Here is a 15,592-nt window from a genome sequence, read left to right on the forward strand (position 1 = left end):
CCACATCCTCATATGTAACATCCTTTCACAATGATTATGAAGGGGCAGGAATGGGACTTACCATCAACACTACCCTTCTGAAGAGGTCCATATCAGCTGTGTCTGTGAGCAGGTGGATGCTGGTAACATCAGCTCCACCACGGTCAGCTCCTAAAGAAACCCTGCTTGGGTCTCCTCCAAAGCTCGCAATGTTCTGCTGCACCCACTTCAAAGCTGCTAACTGATCCAAAAGGCCGGCGTTTCCAATCGCATCAGGAGAACCTATTGCAGGAAATAATGAAATAGATCTGAAAAGAAATCAGACTATAAATATTTGAAGTTTTGATTGAACATTACATTTTTAGCAGCTCTCGCAGCTGAACCTTGACAAAACTGATACCAGAGTTTCAGCATCTGAAGTTGTCTCCTCCGAGGTCATCACTTTATAGACTGACTCCATTTCAGACTCCACCAGGCATCCCTGGAGGTGCCTAATTGTCTGTCCTGGTGACATAAAAATAACACTCCAACTTCTAAGCTTCAATTTGACAGGCTCAAGTACCCATAAATTCAGGCCATGAGAGTCTTTTTCTACATAAGTAGCTTGATCTTACAAGAAATTAAAAGCAAACAAAAAAAATCTGTGCGTTTGCCAAGTTGGAAGGGACCCATAAGGATCATCAACTGTTTCCCTTGAGTACACCTAATTGCATCTGTTTGCTTCCTGTATCCCTTTTACACTTACCCTGTCTGACCAATCATTTATGTAACATCATCTTGCATTTCTTGAAACACATACAGATATAATTTTGTAGTTTACATTATCTCCACATATATCTTTTGAGACAGACCTATGTCTAACTGAGATCTTATTTATATGTATTCATATTTTTGTTCCTAAGAAAATAAAAGAAAAATAATGAATCATGTACCCCTTATGCTTAGGTAATACAGTATTACCACTGAAAGGCTACTTTCTTTTCAATACCAACTAGTGGTAACCTGATTTGAACAACAGGAAAGCAATGGTGAAAGCATCTAATGATACAACCTCCTAGACAAGCTTAATTTTTTTAACAACAAAAGCAGAAATAAGTAAATCCTGCACAGTCTGTAAGAAAGGAATAGAAAATGATTGTTAACTGTCTGTTGCTTCTTAATCCACAATGAGGCATTCATTTTTAATGATTTTAAGTTCTCCACATTTAAAACTTGGAAGTAAGAAAAAAAAGACAGAAAAGCCAGGAACAGAAACACAGCTGAAACGATTTGTTTCTTCCATTGCCAAGACCAAATAGTACAATTTTAATGTGAGAGGCTCAGAAACTACTGGATCAAAATGAACAGATAGTGGAATAAAAAGAGGCCACTTTGTGAACAGGTAGCCCTGCCTCAGGCAAAGAGTAATTGGAAGTATATGTCCTGTAGTAGATATCCATATGCCTACCATAATGAATTACTGAGAGATCACAGACACCAATTTAAGCAGCAGAATAGAATACAGAGGAGACCAGCTTATTGACAGCCTTGCAGCTCTTACAGATACACACATCACAATAGCCACCTCTATAAGTGCCTTCGCAGTGGGACAGCCAAGAACTAAATGGCACCAGAAACTACAACCTTCCACCTTTAGCCACAGTTTAAGATGCTCAGGCCAAGCCACACCAGTGAAGCAGTAGAGGAAGAACTTTCCCTGCTTTAGTTTTTAGGGTTGCTTTAGTTTGTTCTGCACACCATGACCATTTCCCAGGGTTCTCAATCCAGCAATGAAACCATTCTATGGTGTTAAAAAGGAAATACCACTTCATGGGCTTGCTGTGTGCCTTGTGAGACCTCCCCAGGGGAAGTGAAATCATAGAATCATTGAATTGTAGATCATTGAGTCCAACTGTTATCCCAGCACTGCCAAGCCCACCACTAAACCATGTCCCTAAGCGTCTTTTAAATACCTCCAGGAATGGTGACTTAACCGCTTCCCCTGGCAACCTGTTCCAGTGCTTGACAACCCTTTTGGTGAAGAAATTATCGTATGTAAATCCATGTAAATGTTTTAGCAACACAATGTGCCTTGCTACTGGCATGCTAAAAACATGACCAAGGAGAGAAATACAGTCAGTTCCTTCTGCCCTGGCAAAAACCACAATCATGCTGTGAAATGTACCACACTGGGGAACAAATGCATGCGTGGACATTCACAGTAGTTAAACCAAAAGAAACACGTCTGTGAGGAATATTTCCCACTGCCTTTTTGCAGAGAAAGAACACATTCCTGAGGACCACAGGAGAATGAAAAGAAATCGGTGTTCAGAAAGAAGCAAATAAGGACATACACATGCATTTCTGTTACTACTAAACTGGAGAAGAACAATAGTGCTAAATTTAAGCATGAAAATAATCCTTGTTTATATGACTTCATAGGCTCTTAAAAGAATCAGGCTTAAAAACATGACTGTCTTCTCCATACTCCTGCCACCCCATTCTATGGTGGGCTACAGAACTGAGGGACAGGGGTAGAGCAGTTGATGTCATCTACCTGGACTTCTGTAAAGTGTTCAACACTGTCCCACACAACATCCTTGTCTCTAAATTCGAGAGACACCAATTTGATGGATGGACAACTCGGTGGATAAAGAACTGCCTGGATGGCAGCACACAAAGAGTTGTGGTCAATGGCTCAATGTCTGGCTGGAGACCAGTAACGAGTGGTGTCCCTCAGGGATCAGTGTTGGGACCAGTCCTGTTCAACATCTTTGTCACTGACATGGACAGTGGTGATCCTGCCCCTCAACTCTGCTCTCATGAGACCTCACCTGGAATATTGCGTACAGTTCCAGTGTCCTTAACATAAAAAGGACATGGAACTGTTGGAACAAGTCCAGAGGAGGGCCACAGGGATGATCAGGGGACTGGAGCACCTCCCATATGAAGACAGGCTGAGAAAGTTGGGGCTGTTCAGCCTGGAGAAGAGAAGGCTGTGTGGAGACCTCATAGCAGCCTTCCAGTATCTGAAGGGGGGCTATAAGGATGCTGGGGAGGGACTCTTCATTAGGGACTGTAGTGATAGGACAAGGGGTAACGGGTTAAAACATAAACAGGGGAAGTTTAGATATAAGGATATCTATATCTTTGGATCTAAGGAGGAAATTCTTTCCTGTTAGGGTGGGGAGGCACTGGAATAGGTTGCCCAGGGAGGCTGTGAATGCTCCATCCCTGGCAGTGTTCAAGACCAGGTTGGATGAGGCCTTGGGTGATATGGTTTAGTGTGAGGTGTCCCTGCCCATGGCGGAGGGGTTGGAACTGGATGATCTTAAGGTCCTTTCCAACCCTAACCATTCTATGATTCTGTGATTCTATTACCGACAATTTACCTTAACTTTTTGGGTGCAAAGTGGGAGGTGAAGGCACTAGCAAGAATGTTCATCGCTTTTTGCAACATTAATGGATGATAGCAAATAAAATTCATATCCTTTATACTTAGAACAATGCGAGCTCTTTGCTAGCAAAAGCCCTGTCACTGAGACACCAAAACAACTGCAGAACTGAAAAAAAAAAAAAAAAAATCTGTTGTTTTCACTTCCCTTCAATCCCTAAAATCTCCATTTAACTCTTTCATTTCTCATTCTGTAATTTATAACAAGTCAACATGAGAGGATTCAGCACTTTGCTTAGTTGGACCATGAAAGTGATATTGCTCACAAGATTATAACTTTTGTTTGTAACTTCAGGGCCCTTCAACAGTCCCTGCTGCTAATGTCCCTCCAGAGTCCTAAGGGTGAGCTCCTGCCTCCTGTGAAACTGGTGGCAAAACTTCCAAGGGACCGGGATTTGTCCAGGTCTTTCAGTAAGAATGGAAACCACCCTGGTATATCATTAAGGATTTGGTTTGAGTCTCAAGATAAAACCCTTACAGTATTTGACCTTCACTGAAAATCCCCAGTGGCTACTGGTCATGCACAGGACTCAGGGGTATTTCATCAACCAAGAATAGATCTTGCAGTGAGAGCATTGCTCACCAGAATGGGCATGACTGAAAATCCGTGCTGATAGGGGGCCTGGTACAAACATACCACACTCATCCTCTCTACATGGACTAAAGAGGACACAAGGTAGCATGGCACTGAAGGAATTTTTAGGGCTAACATGGAATTCAGGAATTTTTAGGGCACCACATGAATGTGGTGCTTAGTTTGCTCCAATGACTCTTGCAAAGAGCTTTTCCTTCTTGCTCCTGCTCCTGAGCAACAGGATCTCCTCAAATGCACAGAAAAGACCGCACTTTTCCCTGGTTGCAATTCCACAGTACAGAGAAGAGGGCCCCTGCATGCTTCTCACTCATAATGAGCCACCTCTATCTCTAAACTCAGTCCATTCAGCTCATGTGTTGATGTTTCCAGACATACATGCAGATCCCTACGAAAAATCTCAAAATCATGGACTATCATATAAATATCAGTATATAACATTCAGCCCAGCTAGCAGTTTCCACTTTGGAAGGAACCTAGGTGAGTTTTGTAGGGCTGAAGAAGGGTAGTGGGTAACGTGTGGACAGTGCTGCGTAATGGAACCTCGCACAGGTCCACACCGCATTTGGCTCTAGCCAAAAAGAAGCCACAGTATCACGTTCATAAGCATCTGGTTTACACTGATGAAAACAGTGATTCTTTCCCCAGATACACCTATTACCAACTTCTTACCTAAATTACTAAGGAATCTGTAGTGCCAGCAATCTGGTTACTGAATGAAAAACAGGCTTTCCTCGGAATGAGCTTTGAACAGTGAAACAGAGAAGAGAAAAAATAACCTGTAGCTGCAGCTACATACCCCACACTAGACAAAATCCAGGCAGCATCACTAGCAGTGAATACTTAAAAGAACCATGAGGCAAAGTATTGAGTCTGGTATTTGCAAACATGGCAAATACAACTTCCTAAAGATTATATAGGTATTAAAATGTCCACTAGAGAGGTCAAGGATTGCTACCAGCATGATGGAAGAAGAGCTCCAATTGCAATCATTGCATTTTCTCTCCATGGCTCTCTAAGCTCTCCTGCATTAGGCAGAATTGAAAGGTGCTGGAGAAAAGTGTTCCCTACTGGCTTAAGCAGGCAAATCTAGTAAAAGGCAAAATGAAAAAGCAATCCCAAAGACCAGACAACACTACGGCAGAGGTTTAGGGAGAGTGAATGTGCATTTTCATGTGTACGTGCCTCTTTGCAGAAGACAAAATCCTGTATATACAGTATTTGAGTAGTTTTTAATGGCAATTCATATTAGGAGGCAATAGGAAAGCAACAGAAAACCCCAAATACTAGAGTACGGGGAAGGGATGCAAACTCAGAACATGCAAAATTTCAGGGATGGAACAGTTGGAAGACATTGAAAACCATAGCCACAACAACAAGCATTGGAATTAGCAGGAATTATGATTCCTAACCTGTCTTCATGTGTGTCTGCAAAACCCAATATCCACAGTTGCATCTGCAAACACAAGTCTAGCCAGTGCTTTGATATAAATGCTTGGGTTTTGGTTTTGTCCCTTTGCCTCCATAGCCTCTCCCCATTCTCTTCAAGTCCCAGTGGTATCCCCCAAAACAGTCAGTGAAAAATACAGGTTTTTCAAGTTTAAAAATAACTGAACTTTAAGAAAAAAAAAAAATAGAAACAGAAGTGTTACAGAATGCAGTTTAGCCCATAGTTGTGCTTGATCTAGAAATTCATCACTTACCAGTACTAAGGAAGCCAAAAACACCGACCCGGTAGTTTGCCATCACAACAATGATGTTACTGATGGCAGCTAGGTATGATCCATCTATGGTTGTCTTTCCAGCCTCAGCACTGTAACTCCCTCCATTGTGGAAGAACAGCAACACTGACAAGTTTTTGACCTGCCATGACAACAATCAGGTTAAGATCCCTGCAGCCAACTGCTTTTGTAGGTTGGTGATGAGAACAGAAGCATCTTCCCCATTAACATTATTGGAGCCATTCATAGCTCTTTAACAGTGACCATAATGAGGGAATATCTGTCCATCTGAAATGCTAGGGGTAACTTGTCCTCAATGACCTATATACCATTCAAGAAGATACTATGTCCAGTATAAAGAAGATTTAATGGCACCACTGTGTTCCATCAGCCAACAACTCTACCAGATTAGTTCAATGCAGACCCATCCTGCTGACTTGGCCATTGAGCTCATGGTGGGCTCATCTTTGCTGCAACATGTCTGCTTTACACAAATGCATTCAAAAAGTTCAAACAAGTGGGAAACAGGAGAAGAAAAAGGCCTGTTGGGTTGCTTTATCTTCAGCAGGACTAAGTCAACAGCTGTGCAGGGCTGCTTCCTGCTCTCAAGTCTTCAGAACTAAATATTGCCTAGTCTCCAAAATCTCACTTGACAAGAACTCATTGTTCCTTCAATGGAGGTTTTCCCCTATTAGATATATAGAGAGGTGTCCTGCAGAGTGGACTTTTTCTGTGCATGGGAGAGAGTCACATCTCAGGAAACACAGAGGGCCCCAAAAGAGCCCAGCAGGACTCCCGGGATGGGAAGGAGATACAGCGGGCTGCTGCCCATGTTAGAACTTCTTACAGAGCCACACGATTTTGCACAGGAACAGAGGCTTTTTCCCAATCAGCAGCACATCTGTGAGGACCCTCTCTGTACGCACAGCAGGGCTGCAGCCAGGCTGCTGCTGCATGAGCAGCACAAAAGCACCAAGAGACCTCAGCATCTATCAGCAGATTACAGCTCTGTCGAGATGACACTGAAGAAATACCTCTCCCTCTCTGCGTTGGCAGCTGGTGATGTTTTGCAAAGAGCTGGTGGCCCCTGCAGCAGCATCGAAGTACATCTGAAGTTTGTTTTTATCACTGCAGCTACAGGGCATTGGGCTCTGCTGCTGTTATTTTCTGGATGAGGCTCAGCTAAACACAGCAGTCCCATCTGCTCTGGCAAACAATGTCTCTGGCTGTATGGGAGAAGCAGCAGAGAAGCAATGGCTTCAAAACTACAGGATAGGAGGCAAACTCCTCTCATCTGCCATTAATTTGTGATGATTGTGTGCACTCCTCGCTTATCTGCCTGGAGAATCACTTCAGAGGCTTCTTGTAAACATGACAGTGTTACCAAGAAAACCCAAGAAACTGCAAGCACTGAAACGTGCTGCTCACTCTCAGGAGCTTCTGCTCCTGAACAGAAATTGCCTAATTCACAGTGGTCCCTGGTTCCTATATCTGCACTGCATGTAGCACAGAGACAGAGGTAGGGGTAAAGAAAAACCTGGAAGAATCTGTTTTCACACAGAAAATCGCTCTAAAATAGAACTGCATTGAGCCATGTCAGCTAAAATGGTATTAAACATGATGTTGAGCCTGCTCTGTCCCCTCAGCTCAGCATAGTTAAGCCTGAGGTTCAAACCAGGCATTTCTGATTTGACCACAGCCTGCATAGCACCCTGACCTCCAGCTGCCCTCTAAGTTGTGTCGAGTGCCTTTACCCAATGCTGTAAGGATGAAAAGCTTAAGAAAGGCAAAAGCAGGAGATAAAAGTTAAAACCAGGAAAACAAAGCCTGCTGTAACAGATATGGAGCAATTTAGGGGAAGACTTAGTACTGGGGCTGTGCCTCATGCCAAGTGTCTGGATGGATCGTTCCCATTTCTAGACTTCATTGAGCAATGACAGACCCCTCTCTTATGCAAAGGTAAAATATAATGAAAAAATAATTTGGGTTTTATCCCCAAAGGATTTCAATCTCAGAGCTCATGGATTTGGACATTTTAGATGAAGCTGGTTTAACATAATTATCTTCGCATTTGTTGTTAGCCCTTTTAACAGCATAGTATAATGCTTTAGTTTTTCATGCTTTTGTTGAACTATGCCTCACAATACGAGATATTTCATATCAACTATCTTTCTCTGCATATTTGGTTGTCAAATATTTTTTTACTAATACATTAGCTGCTGAATCACTTATTTTGGATATAAGTGAACTTCCCAAAGCCTTGCTCTCAACCAAATTCAATCAACCACTGCAATTAAATCCTTGAGGAAGAAGAAACACAAGACCTTAAATGAAGCCTGCTGCAGCCAGTCCCTTCCTCCACCACAACTTGGTATCAAGCTCAGATGCAGCACCACCAGCGTCAATGCTGGTGGAGCACACACAGTAGCTGGCCAGAGTGGGACCAGCACATTCCTGGTGGACAAGCCATGGATACCCTGTGTCTACTGGCCAGCGTATGGTTTTACTCCATACTTTGCAAGGTAACACAGGCAGTCACACTTTGAGGTGTAAAATCTGTGTAAAGACTTCCAGCTGGGACATGGGCAGATGGCTTTCTGGCGTAGCTACTGGGGGGATGTCTTCTGAGGAGCCCAGCAGCTCTAACATGGTCTCATGCCTGTAGGGGCTTAGGTCCCATGTGCAACACCTGAATGGAGAAAGTTCAGCATCCACCAGGGAGCTGCAAGTCAGTTGAAAGCCTGAAAGGTTTCATCATATGCAGAACCATCTTCTCCATCTTACAGTAAAGCCCTTAATGAGCTATTTGGCAGGGCTAGATTTAAACTCTACCCAGCCAGGCAACCTCCAGTGCTTTAACTACTCTACAGTGTTGCTCTTTAAAGAATTGAGTCCAACAGGGATGATGTGATAAGGATGGGAATAACATATGGAGGGGATGGGAGAAGAGGAAATGGGGTACAGTTTCTATTCTTATTTAGGGGAGAGCTTCAACTCTTGATCTTATATTTGAACCCTTTGTAAATCAAGCTGAGGCACAGCTTTACTTTGCTAGTGTGACAGGTGGTGACGGTTATAGGTGGAAAAAAGTCTCTCAGAAGTGCCAGTTTTACTTGGAGGGTTATGTGGTACACGTAGCTATGGAAGCAAAATGAGGTGATGTCATTCGCCTTCTTCAGTGCTTGACACTCAAACGGTCTTCTGGTGACCTGCAGCAGTCCCTGCACTGCACTCTTGTCCAGGCTCAAAATTCTCCTGAACAACCCTTGCATTCGCTGCTCTCCAAGAGATTTTATATTCAGTATTTACTGGCTTATTTAACTTTCCGTGGGTTGAAAATATGTAACTATAGCTCTCTGTATGTGAGTAAAAAATAGAGCTCACCACAAAAAGAAACAGGAAAATGTTTCCTTCTGCTCCCAGCTACTTCTGCAAAACCAGAAGTTTTGTTTCTCTCTTGGGCCGGACTTAACGCATGTGAAACTGATTGACTCGATCAGATCTACTTCTACCTTACACCGCTACAAAACCCAGGAGGGATTCAGTTCACAGTACCACTAAGGAGAAAAGAAAAGCCTATTTAATCTATCAGATGGTAGAAAATACAATGCTTTCAAATAAGCTATCTTGAAAGCAGCACTTAAGCAGAGATGGCAAACTGCCTGGGACAGTGACCTGATGTTTTCAATAAGCAATGACTTCATTCAAGGCAAAATGACAGCCTGATGCTGCAGGGAGAAAACAGACTGCTGGTCTTTCTGATGATTAAAAAGGGCCTGCAAGGGACTCGGTATGCTGCTCTCGGATAGCTGGAGTAGCTCTTTCCAGACATGCAGTATGACAGGCCCATAAATTTCTATTATAATGACCATCACCTTTGCAATATTGCCAGTACTCTGGAAAGAAAAACTGTTCCTGTGCTCTGGGCCCACTCTTCAATGGGATTCACATATTATTCGGCATCTTTATCCTCAGTCCCCCAGGGGTTTGGCCAGTCATCTAAGCTTGGCTTAAACTTGGAGCTTTATTTTATATCTGTTTATGAGAAATGCAAGAGCTTTCAAATAACAGTTTCTCAGATTGTACCATTGGCCCAGTCATCTTTAAAACATCTGGTTTTACACTTTGCAGGCTGGGCACAGATCTAGCATTGCTTGCTATGCTCGTTCCTCAACAGAGCTCCAACAGATGCCAATGGGAACAGTGAGGATGAGGGTGAAAAACCCATCTGCTGCTGCTTGACCAGTGGTAAGCGTTGATGTGATGTGTTGATTGCGTTATCGTCTCCTGGACAAAGGGTCGCATTTCAGGGACATTGACATTTCTGTCCTTAATTTCCTCTCCTTTGCTGCCACCACCTTCTTGCATTTTGGCTCCTCCTCTGTCTTCTAACTTTTTAATTTGCCACACTTTCAGTTACCCAAGCACTGCTCACTGAAAGCCTATAAGGGAATACTCTTGCACCAGTGAAAACAACAGAGAGCCTAATTTAACCTTTGGCTTTGTGAACAACATGTGAAAAAGAATCATTTATGCCAATTAAAAGCACTTTGAAAAGAATTAACTCGTCTCCTACTTACAGTGGTGGCAGGAACAAAGACATTCAGATATAGGCAGTCTTCACTGACAGAGTATGACGGGGCCTCTCCATCTCCCGGCTGCCAACAAGCTGCCCTAGAGACATGGATTGGGAAAATGACAATAAAAAGGCTTGTACTCTCTTTCAACTGCTGCTATTTCCTTATATTTTGATGCATCAAGTTCATAAAAACATTAAACTTGTAGATCTCGATCACATTTAAAACTATGCCAACCTATACTTTAGTAACATAGAGGTGGGTTTTATAAACCCATACAAATGCAAAACATTTTCATGCCTAGAATCCTTCCCTCAGAAAAATCAGCCTCATTTTAAAAGGATTAGAACTTGAAAGTAAGCTCTCAGAAAACTCACATTTTGCATAAACTGCACAAAATTAGCACCAGATGTAAGGGCTGGGGGTCCCAGGCCCAGGTCTCCCCTCACTATTGCCTGCACACCTATGTAATCCATTCTGTTGCTGAAATGTCAGTTATTCATTTCAACTTGTAATGTTCCTTGGGAAAATATAGTAAGTTTAAGATTTTCACACATTTTAAAAACCCATTTTCTCTAAGCATCATAGCACACCATTAAACAGTGCCAAGCAATGGTAAAAGTAACCTTTCAATAGGAATTCAGCAGCCAGCCACATACAGAAAATCATTTTCTGGCCATCTTCTGTATGAGATTCATATGCTCAAGCACTCACACAAGAATTAAGTGGATGATTTTTGCAGTTCAGATCAAAGCTATTTTGAAGCCAGTTCCTTGTACTTCACAGCTACATTTATATCACATAGTGAGTTATGGAAAAGCATGAGAATTTATTATGGAAGAAGCTAAAAGAGGCTATGGAAAGGACAGTAATATCTCAGAGATTTATTTCTAAATTATCTAAATTTTCAATGCCCTTATAAAACTTCACAATGAAGAATTTAATAGAAAGCTACAAGGAAAAGGACCAGCTTTAATGCAGTTCTACAAAATCTTTCCACAGGGGAGGTTCCTAGGATGGTGATATCACCCAACAGCTTTCACGCTGACGTAGTGAAGCACATCATATCTAACCAAAACTGCTAAAGCCATTTTAGGCAGACAAAATGCAAATCCCCAGGTAGGAACCATGCTATTAATCACACAGCTTTCCACAGGACAGCAGGAATCATCACCCATAGGCATCTTCACCTCCCAGGATCTCCTCATGACAAGACTGACTCCAGGGAAAGACTGCCACCTACTGAGGCAAGTCCACAGCTCCTCCAGAACCTGGAGACTCCAATAGCTGGATGGTGGTTTTGGTTGGTTTTGCTTAGCTTGTTTGGGGTTTTTATTAAGTCTTTTATCAGAACCAGGCTGATAAATACATTCTTCTCTTCCATCATAATGGCACTGTGCTAACGTGAATTTCTTATATACAAATTTAGTGCAACACCAACATAGAGTCCAAAAAAATATAGGGTCAATGCTTTCCATATGCCGTGTGCATGGAAAGCATTGACCCTATATTTTTTTTGACTTGTGTATAGTGTGTGAGTGGGATCCCCTCGATTCTCTTCAATAAGCTCAAATAATTGTTTTTTTATCCTTAAATGAATACTAAAAGATAATGGCCAAGTTCTTCATTGGCCTAAGGAAGCACTGAGAATTCACAAGATGGGAGGATATTAACTAAGGCCCCTAAATTGCTTTGAAAACTCTCAGCCAGGCAGCAGGTCCTCAAAGACAGACTGCAGATGCAAATGGGTCTTACCAAAGCCCTAGCAGACACTATGCTGTGGCTGCAGACAGAAGGAGCTGGTGGTGTGTGTGCTAACCTAACATCACCGTTCACCTGAGGAAACAAAATCACATCCCACCACATCCCTCCAACAGTCTAAGACTGCATGGACACTGTGGTTATGCTGTAAACACCTCCACAACTCAGGTGCAACCTGAAGGATGAGGCTACCAAAGGCCTGGTTCTCTTTCAGCTCTTTAAGACAACACCACATCTCTTTTCATTTTGTTCACCATAGGCTTTGCAAGAAACTCCTGAAGACAAAGCCTGAGTAATGAAGGGACCAAATAGCTTCCACACAGCTGACAAGTCTCTAAATCTGTAGCCTTAGGTTGTGCTTCCCCTGAAGCAGGTAGTGATCCATGTCAGGGCTGCAGGGTGTCCATCCTCTAGCTCCCTTGCAAAATCCACCATTCCCTTAACCATTGTAAGCTCTTGGAGACACCAGCTAGCTCAGTTAGTTTGTCAACAACCACATGAGGACCACTCTTGGTGCCAGGAACTGAACAGGATGCACAGCTGGAAGGATAACACAGGGTCTCAGTAGGCCTCAGGTCCACATTAGCTTTCAGGGAAGGTCTTGAGTCACTAAACATCAGCTTTCAGCCCTAATTTCTTCAACTCCCTCTATAGAAAGTTCACCGAGCCTTCCACCAGGCTCCTTTTGACTGCTCTGCACCTTCAATCTCCATTCAATCATTTATTTCAGCTCCTCACATCTGCCTTGAAATAGTGCTTTTTATCGACAGCAATGTGATCAGGTACCAGCTCTCCTGCATCAACTTTCTGCATACATCTGCAGCATGGCTCACTCAGATGGGTTTCATGTGCTCTGTAGGTTGCTTTCTATTATGTGGACCACAGGCACATTGAGAAAGGCCGTATAAAAAACACTTCATTTCCATAGCTTGTTTCTTGTTGCTGCTGCATTTCTGTATGCTTTGGTTTTTTGTTTGTTTGTTGTTTTGTTTAAAGAAATTCACTCTCCTAACACATTCCACAGCACAGATATACCGGTAGTGTCACCCAAATGCTTCTTTCTTCAAGAAATACACATCCACACTTTGTCATTTTGGTTCTGCCACACAACAAAATTAAGATTCATATCATAACACTAAATGAAACACAGACAGACACACAAAGACTATGTCCATAGAGTGCCTCCAACCTAAACTCACCAAGCAGTGATGTCTGTACAGCCCTGGAGAGCCAAGGCCAGCTAATGGGAAACATTAGATACAGGGACTTAAGAGAAATTTACCTTAGCTGCTAATATAGCTCCTAGTGCTAGTTTCCTCTTAAGGCATTACCTAAAACAGAATTCCTGAACATCTGCCCAAGCAATTTAGCAAGTATTTGCCTCTTAATAGTTTTGGGACAGAAAATACTATCTAGGTCCTTCAGCCTGATCTAGACATAGGAGATTCTATATGAGGCCCACAGCTTCTGGTTACACCAGTGTTAAAGTGCCCCGTCTCTTAAATATGCTACAGATTTATTTCTATAAGTATTATATTTACCTGTATAAGGACTCAGAATGAACAGGGATTGACAGCAGACAGTTGATGAGGAGTTATGCATAGGCTTAAGGCAATGTAGTAGAATCTGCCTATTTTCTTGAGGTGCTTGCATGCATTAACATATAGATGGAGTAATTATTCTTTTTGTGAAACAAAGCCCCAAACTTGTATTAATCTGTACCCTATTGCTTCTTTTGAAAGACAGGACATGAATATTATGGTCATCATTCCAGCTACTTTCACACAGCTGGATGGACAAGCAGTTCAAAGAGGTTTCTTACCTAGCCACGGTAGCATTCCATGTTTCCACCCAAGCAAATGGCTCTGGAGGACTGAAGCGCCTTGCTGCAAGGGGAGGTGCAGCATATGGGATCCCCAAGAATTGGCTGATATTTTTCCACTCCGAGCCAACATGGATCACCTGGGATTTGCCCATCAGGTCTCCATGGGATGGGAGGTACACAGATGGGGTTAAATCCGATTCAGAAATGGGCAGGAATAAATCTATTGGGGAGAGGAGGGGAAGAAAAAAGAATTTGCTTTTTCAAGTTAATACCATTTCAGAAATGAAAATTAATCCCATTTCCCTTAATTTTAAAATGTTTGTGATTATTTCACTTCCTTAAATGAAACATAGATAAATTTGTGTTAATTTTTCCCTATAAAATACTTTATGAGATGCTACATATTAGCTACCAGATATGAAAACTTTCCAAACCCCTACTCAAACATTTCTTCCAGATCAGACATCACATTAGAATAACAAATCTGAGCATTTCTACAAGAAGGGAAAGAGATTTGCAGGCTTCCCCCTGCCCCAAGCTCTAAAAAGCACAGCATTAAACCTTTAAACTTTTATAACAAGTCAGAGAGAGGAAAGATAACCACAACACTCAATGGTTTGGACTCCCAACAGGAAAGCCTTGCATTTCATACCCCTTTCTAGTACCTGTTTCATCATGTGAGACAGAAGAGCTTCCACAGAAGGTATAACCCATATCCAAATTCTCTGCACTCTTGTGTAGGAATTGCTGGTTTTGACAAGGATAAACCCCCTTTTCTCTTACAGAGTTTGAGTTTAAAAGGTTCTCATTAATTTGACAGTTCTTTGCAAAAATTTCAGTGAACAGGAAATATTTCTTCCTTTACCCTTACTGTTACCTTACCAATTAGAATTGCTTCTAATAAAAGAAATAATCAAATCACACAAAAAGAAAGCAATCTCTTTTAAACTCAAGGGGAAAAAAAAACAATAAAATTTATAGTTGCAATTAAGTTCATAGCCAAACAATAACATTTTTACCGGTCTACACAACTTCATTCTTCAATCATTTCCCTTCTTCAAAATATTAGTTCATCTTGTTTTATGTTTTTATGTTGTTTTGTTCTGAAATGGTTCTTAAGACTTTCAATTGATGGTGGGTTTTCAACACTCCTTGTGTTATTCTCAGAGTTCAAAAGAAAGAGCATACAGAATCATAGAATAGTTAATAAATTACAGAATGGGAAATGAAAGAGTTAAATGGAGATTTTAGGGAATGAAGGGAAGTGAAAACAACAGATTTTTTTTGGGGGGGTGGTTTTTTGGGGGGGTTGGGTTGTTTGTTTTTTTTTTCAGTTCTGCAGTTGTTTTGGTGTCTCACTGACAGGGCTTTTGCAAGCAAAGAGCTCGCATTGTTCTAAGTATGAAGGATATGAATTTTATTTGCTATCATCCATTAATGTTGCAAAAAGTGATGAACATTCTTGCTACTGCCTTCACCTCCCACTTTGCACCCAAAAAAGTTAAGGTAAATTGTCGGTAATAGAATCATAGAATGGTGAGGGCTGGAAAGGACCTTAAGATCATGAAGTTCCAACCCACCTGCCATGGGCAGGGGCACCTCACACTAAAACATATCACCCAAGGCCTTGTCCAGCCTGGTCTTGAACACTGCCAGGGATGGAGCATTCACAGCCTCCCTGAGCAACCCATTCCAGTGCCTCCC

The 15,592-nt window shown here is 42.0% G+C and overlaps 2 protein-coding genes across 3 annotated transcripts in view; one reads left to right on the forward strand and one right to left on the reverse strand.

The window, feature by feature from the left end:
* Nucleotides 1-15,592, forward strand: part of LOC134167867 (dynein axonemal assembly factor 11-like) — a 303,297-nt gene that overhangs the window by 93,635 nt on the left and 194,070 nt on the right. The window lies entirely within an intron of this gene.
* The window catches only part of LOC134167866 (PHD finger protein 20-like protein 1), a 212,088-nt gene that overhangs the window by 63,052 nt on the left and 133,444 nt on the right, over nucleotides 1-15,592 (reverse strand). For both annotated transcript variants that reach the window (XM_062626992.1, XM_062626991.1), the window contains 4 exons: nucleotides 13,886-14,108; nucleotides 10,306-10,399; nucleotides 5,708-5,867; nucleotides 62-261 (listed from right to left, as the gene is read on the reverse strand). In XM_062626992.1, the coding sequence (XP_062482976.1) occupies nucleotides 62-261; nucleotides 5,708-5,867; nucleotides 10,306-10,399; nucleotides 13,886-14,108 (677 nt within the window). The remainder of the gene's footprint in view (nucleotides 1-61; nucleotides 262-5,707; nucleotides 5,868-10,305; nucleotides 10,400-13,885; nucleotides 14,109-15,592) is intronic.

The sequence above is a fragment of the Pezoporus occidentalis genome, unplaced genomic scaffold (genome assembly GCF_034315485.1).
Source record: "Pezoporus occidentalis ecotype Australia unplaced genomic scaffold, CSIRO_AGI_Poc_V1 ctg3, whole genome shotgun sequence".
NCBI lineage: Eukaryota > Metazoa > Chordata > Aves > Psittaciformes > Psittacidae > Pezoporus > Pezoporus occidentalis.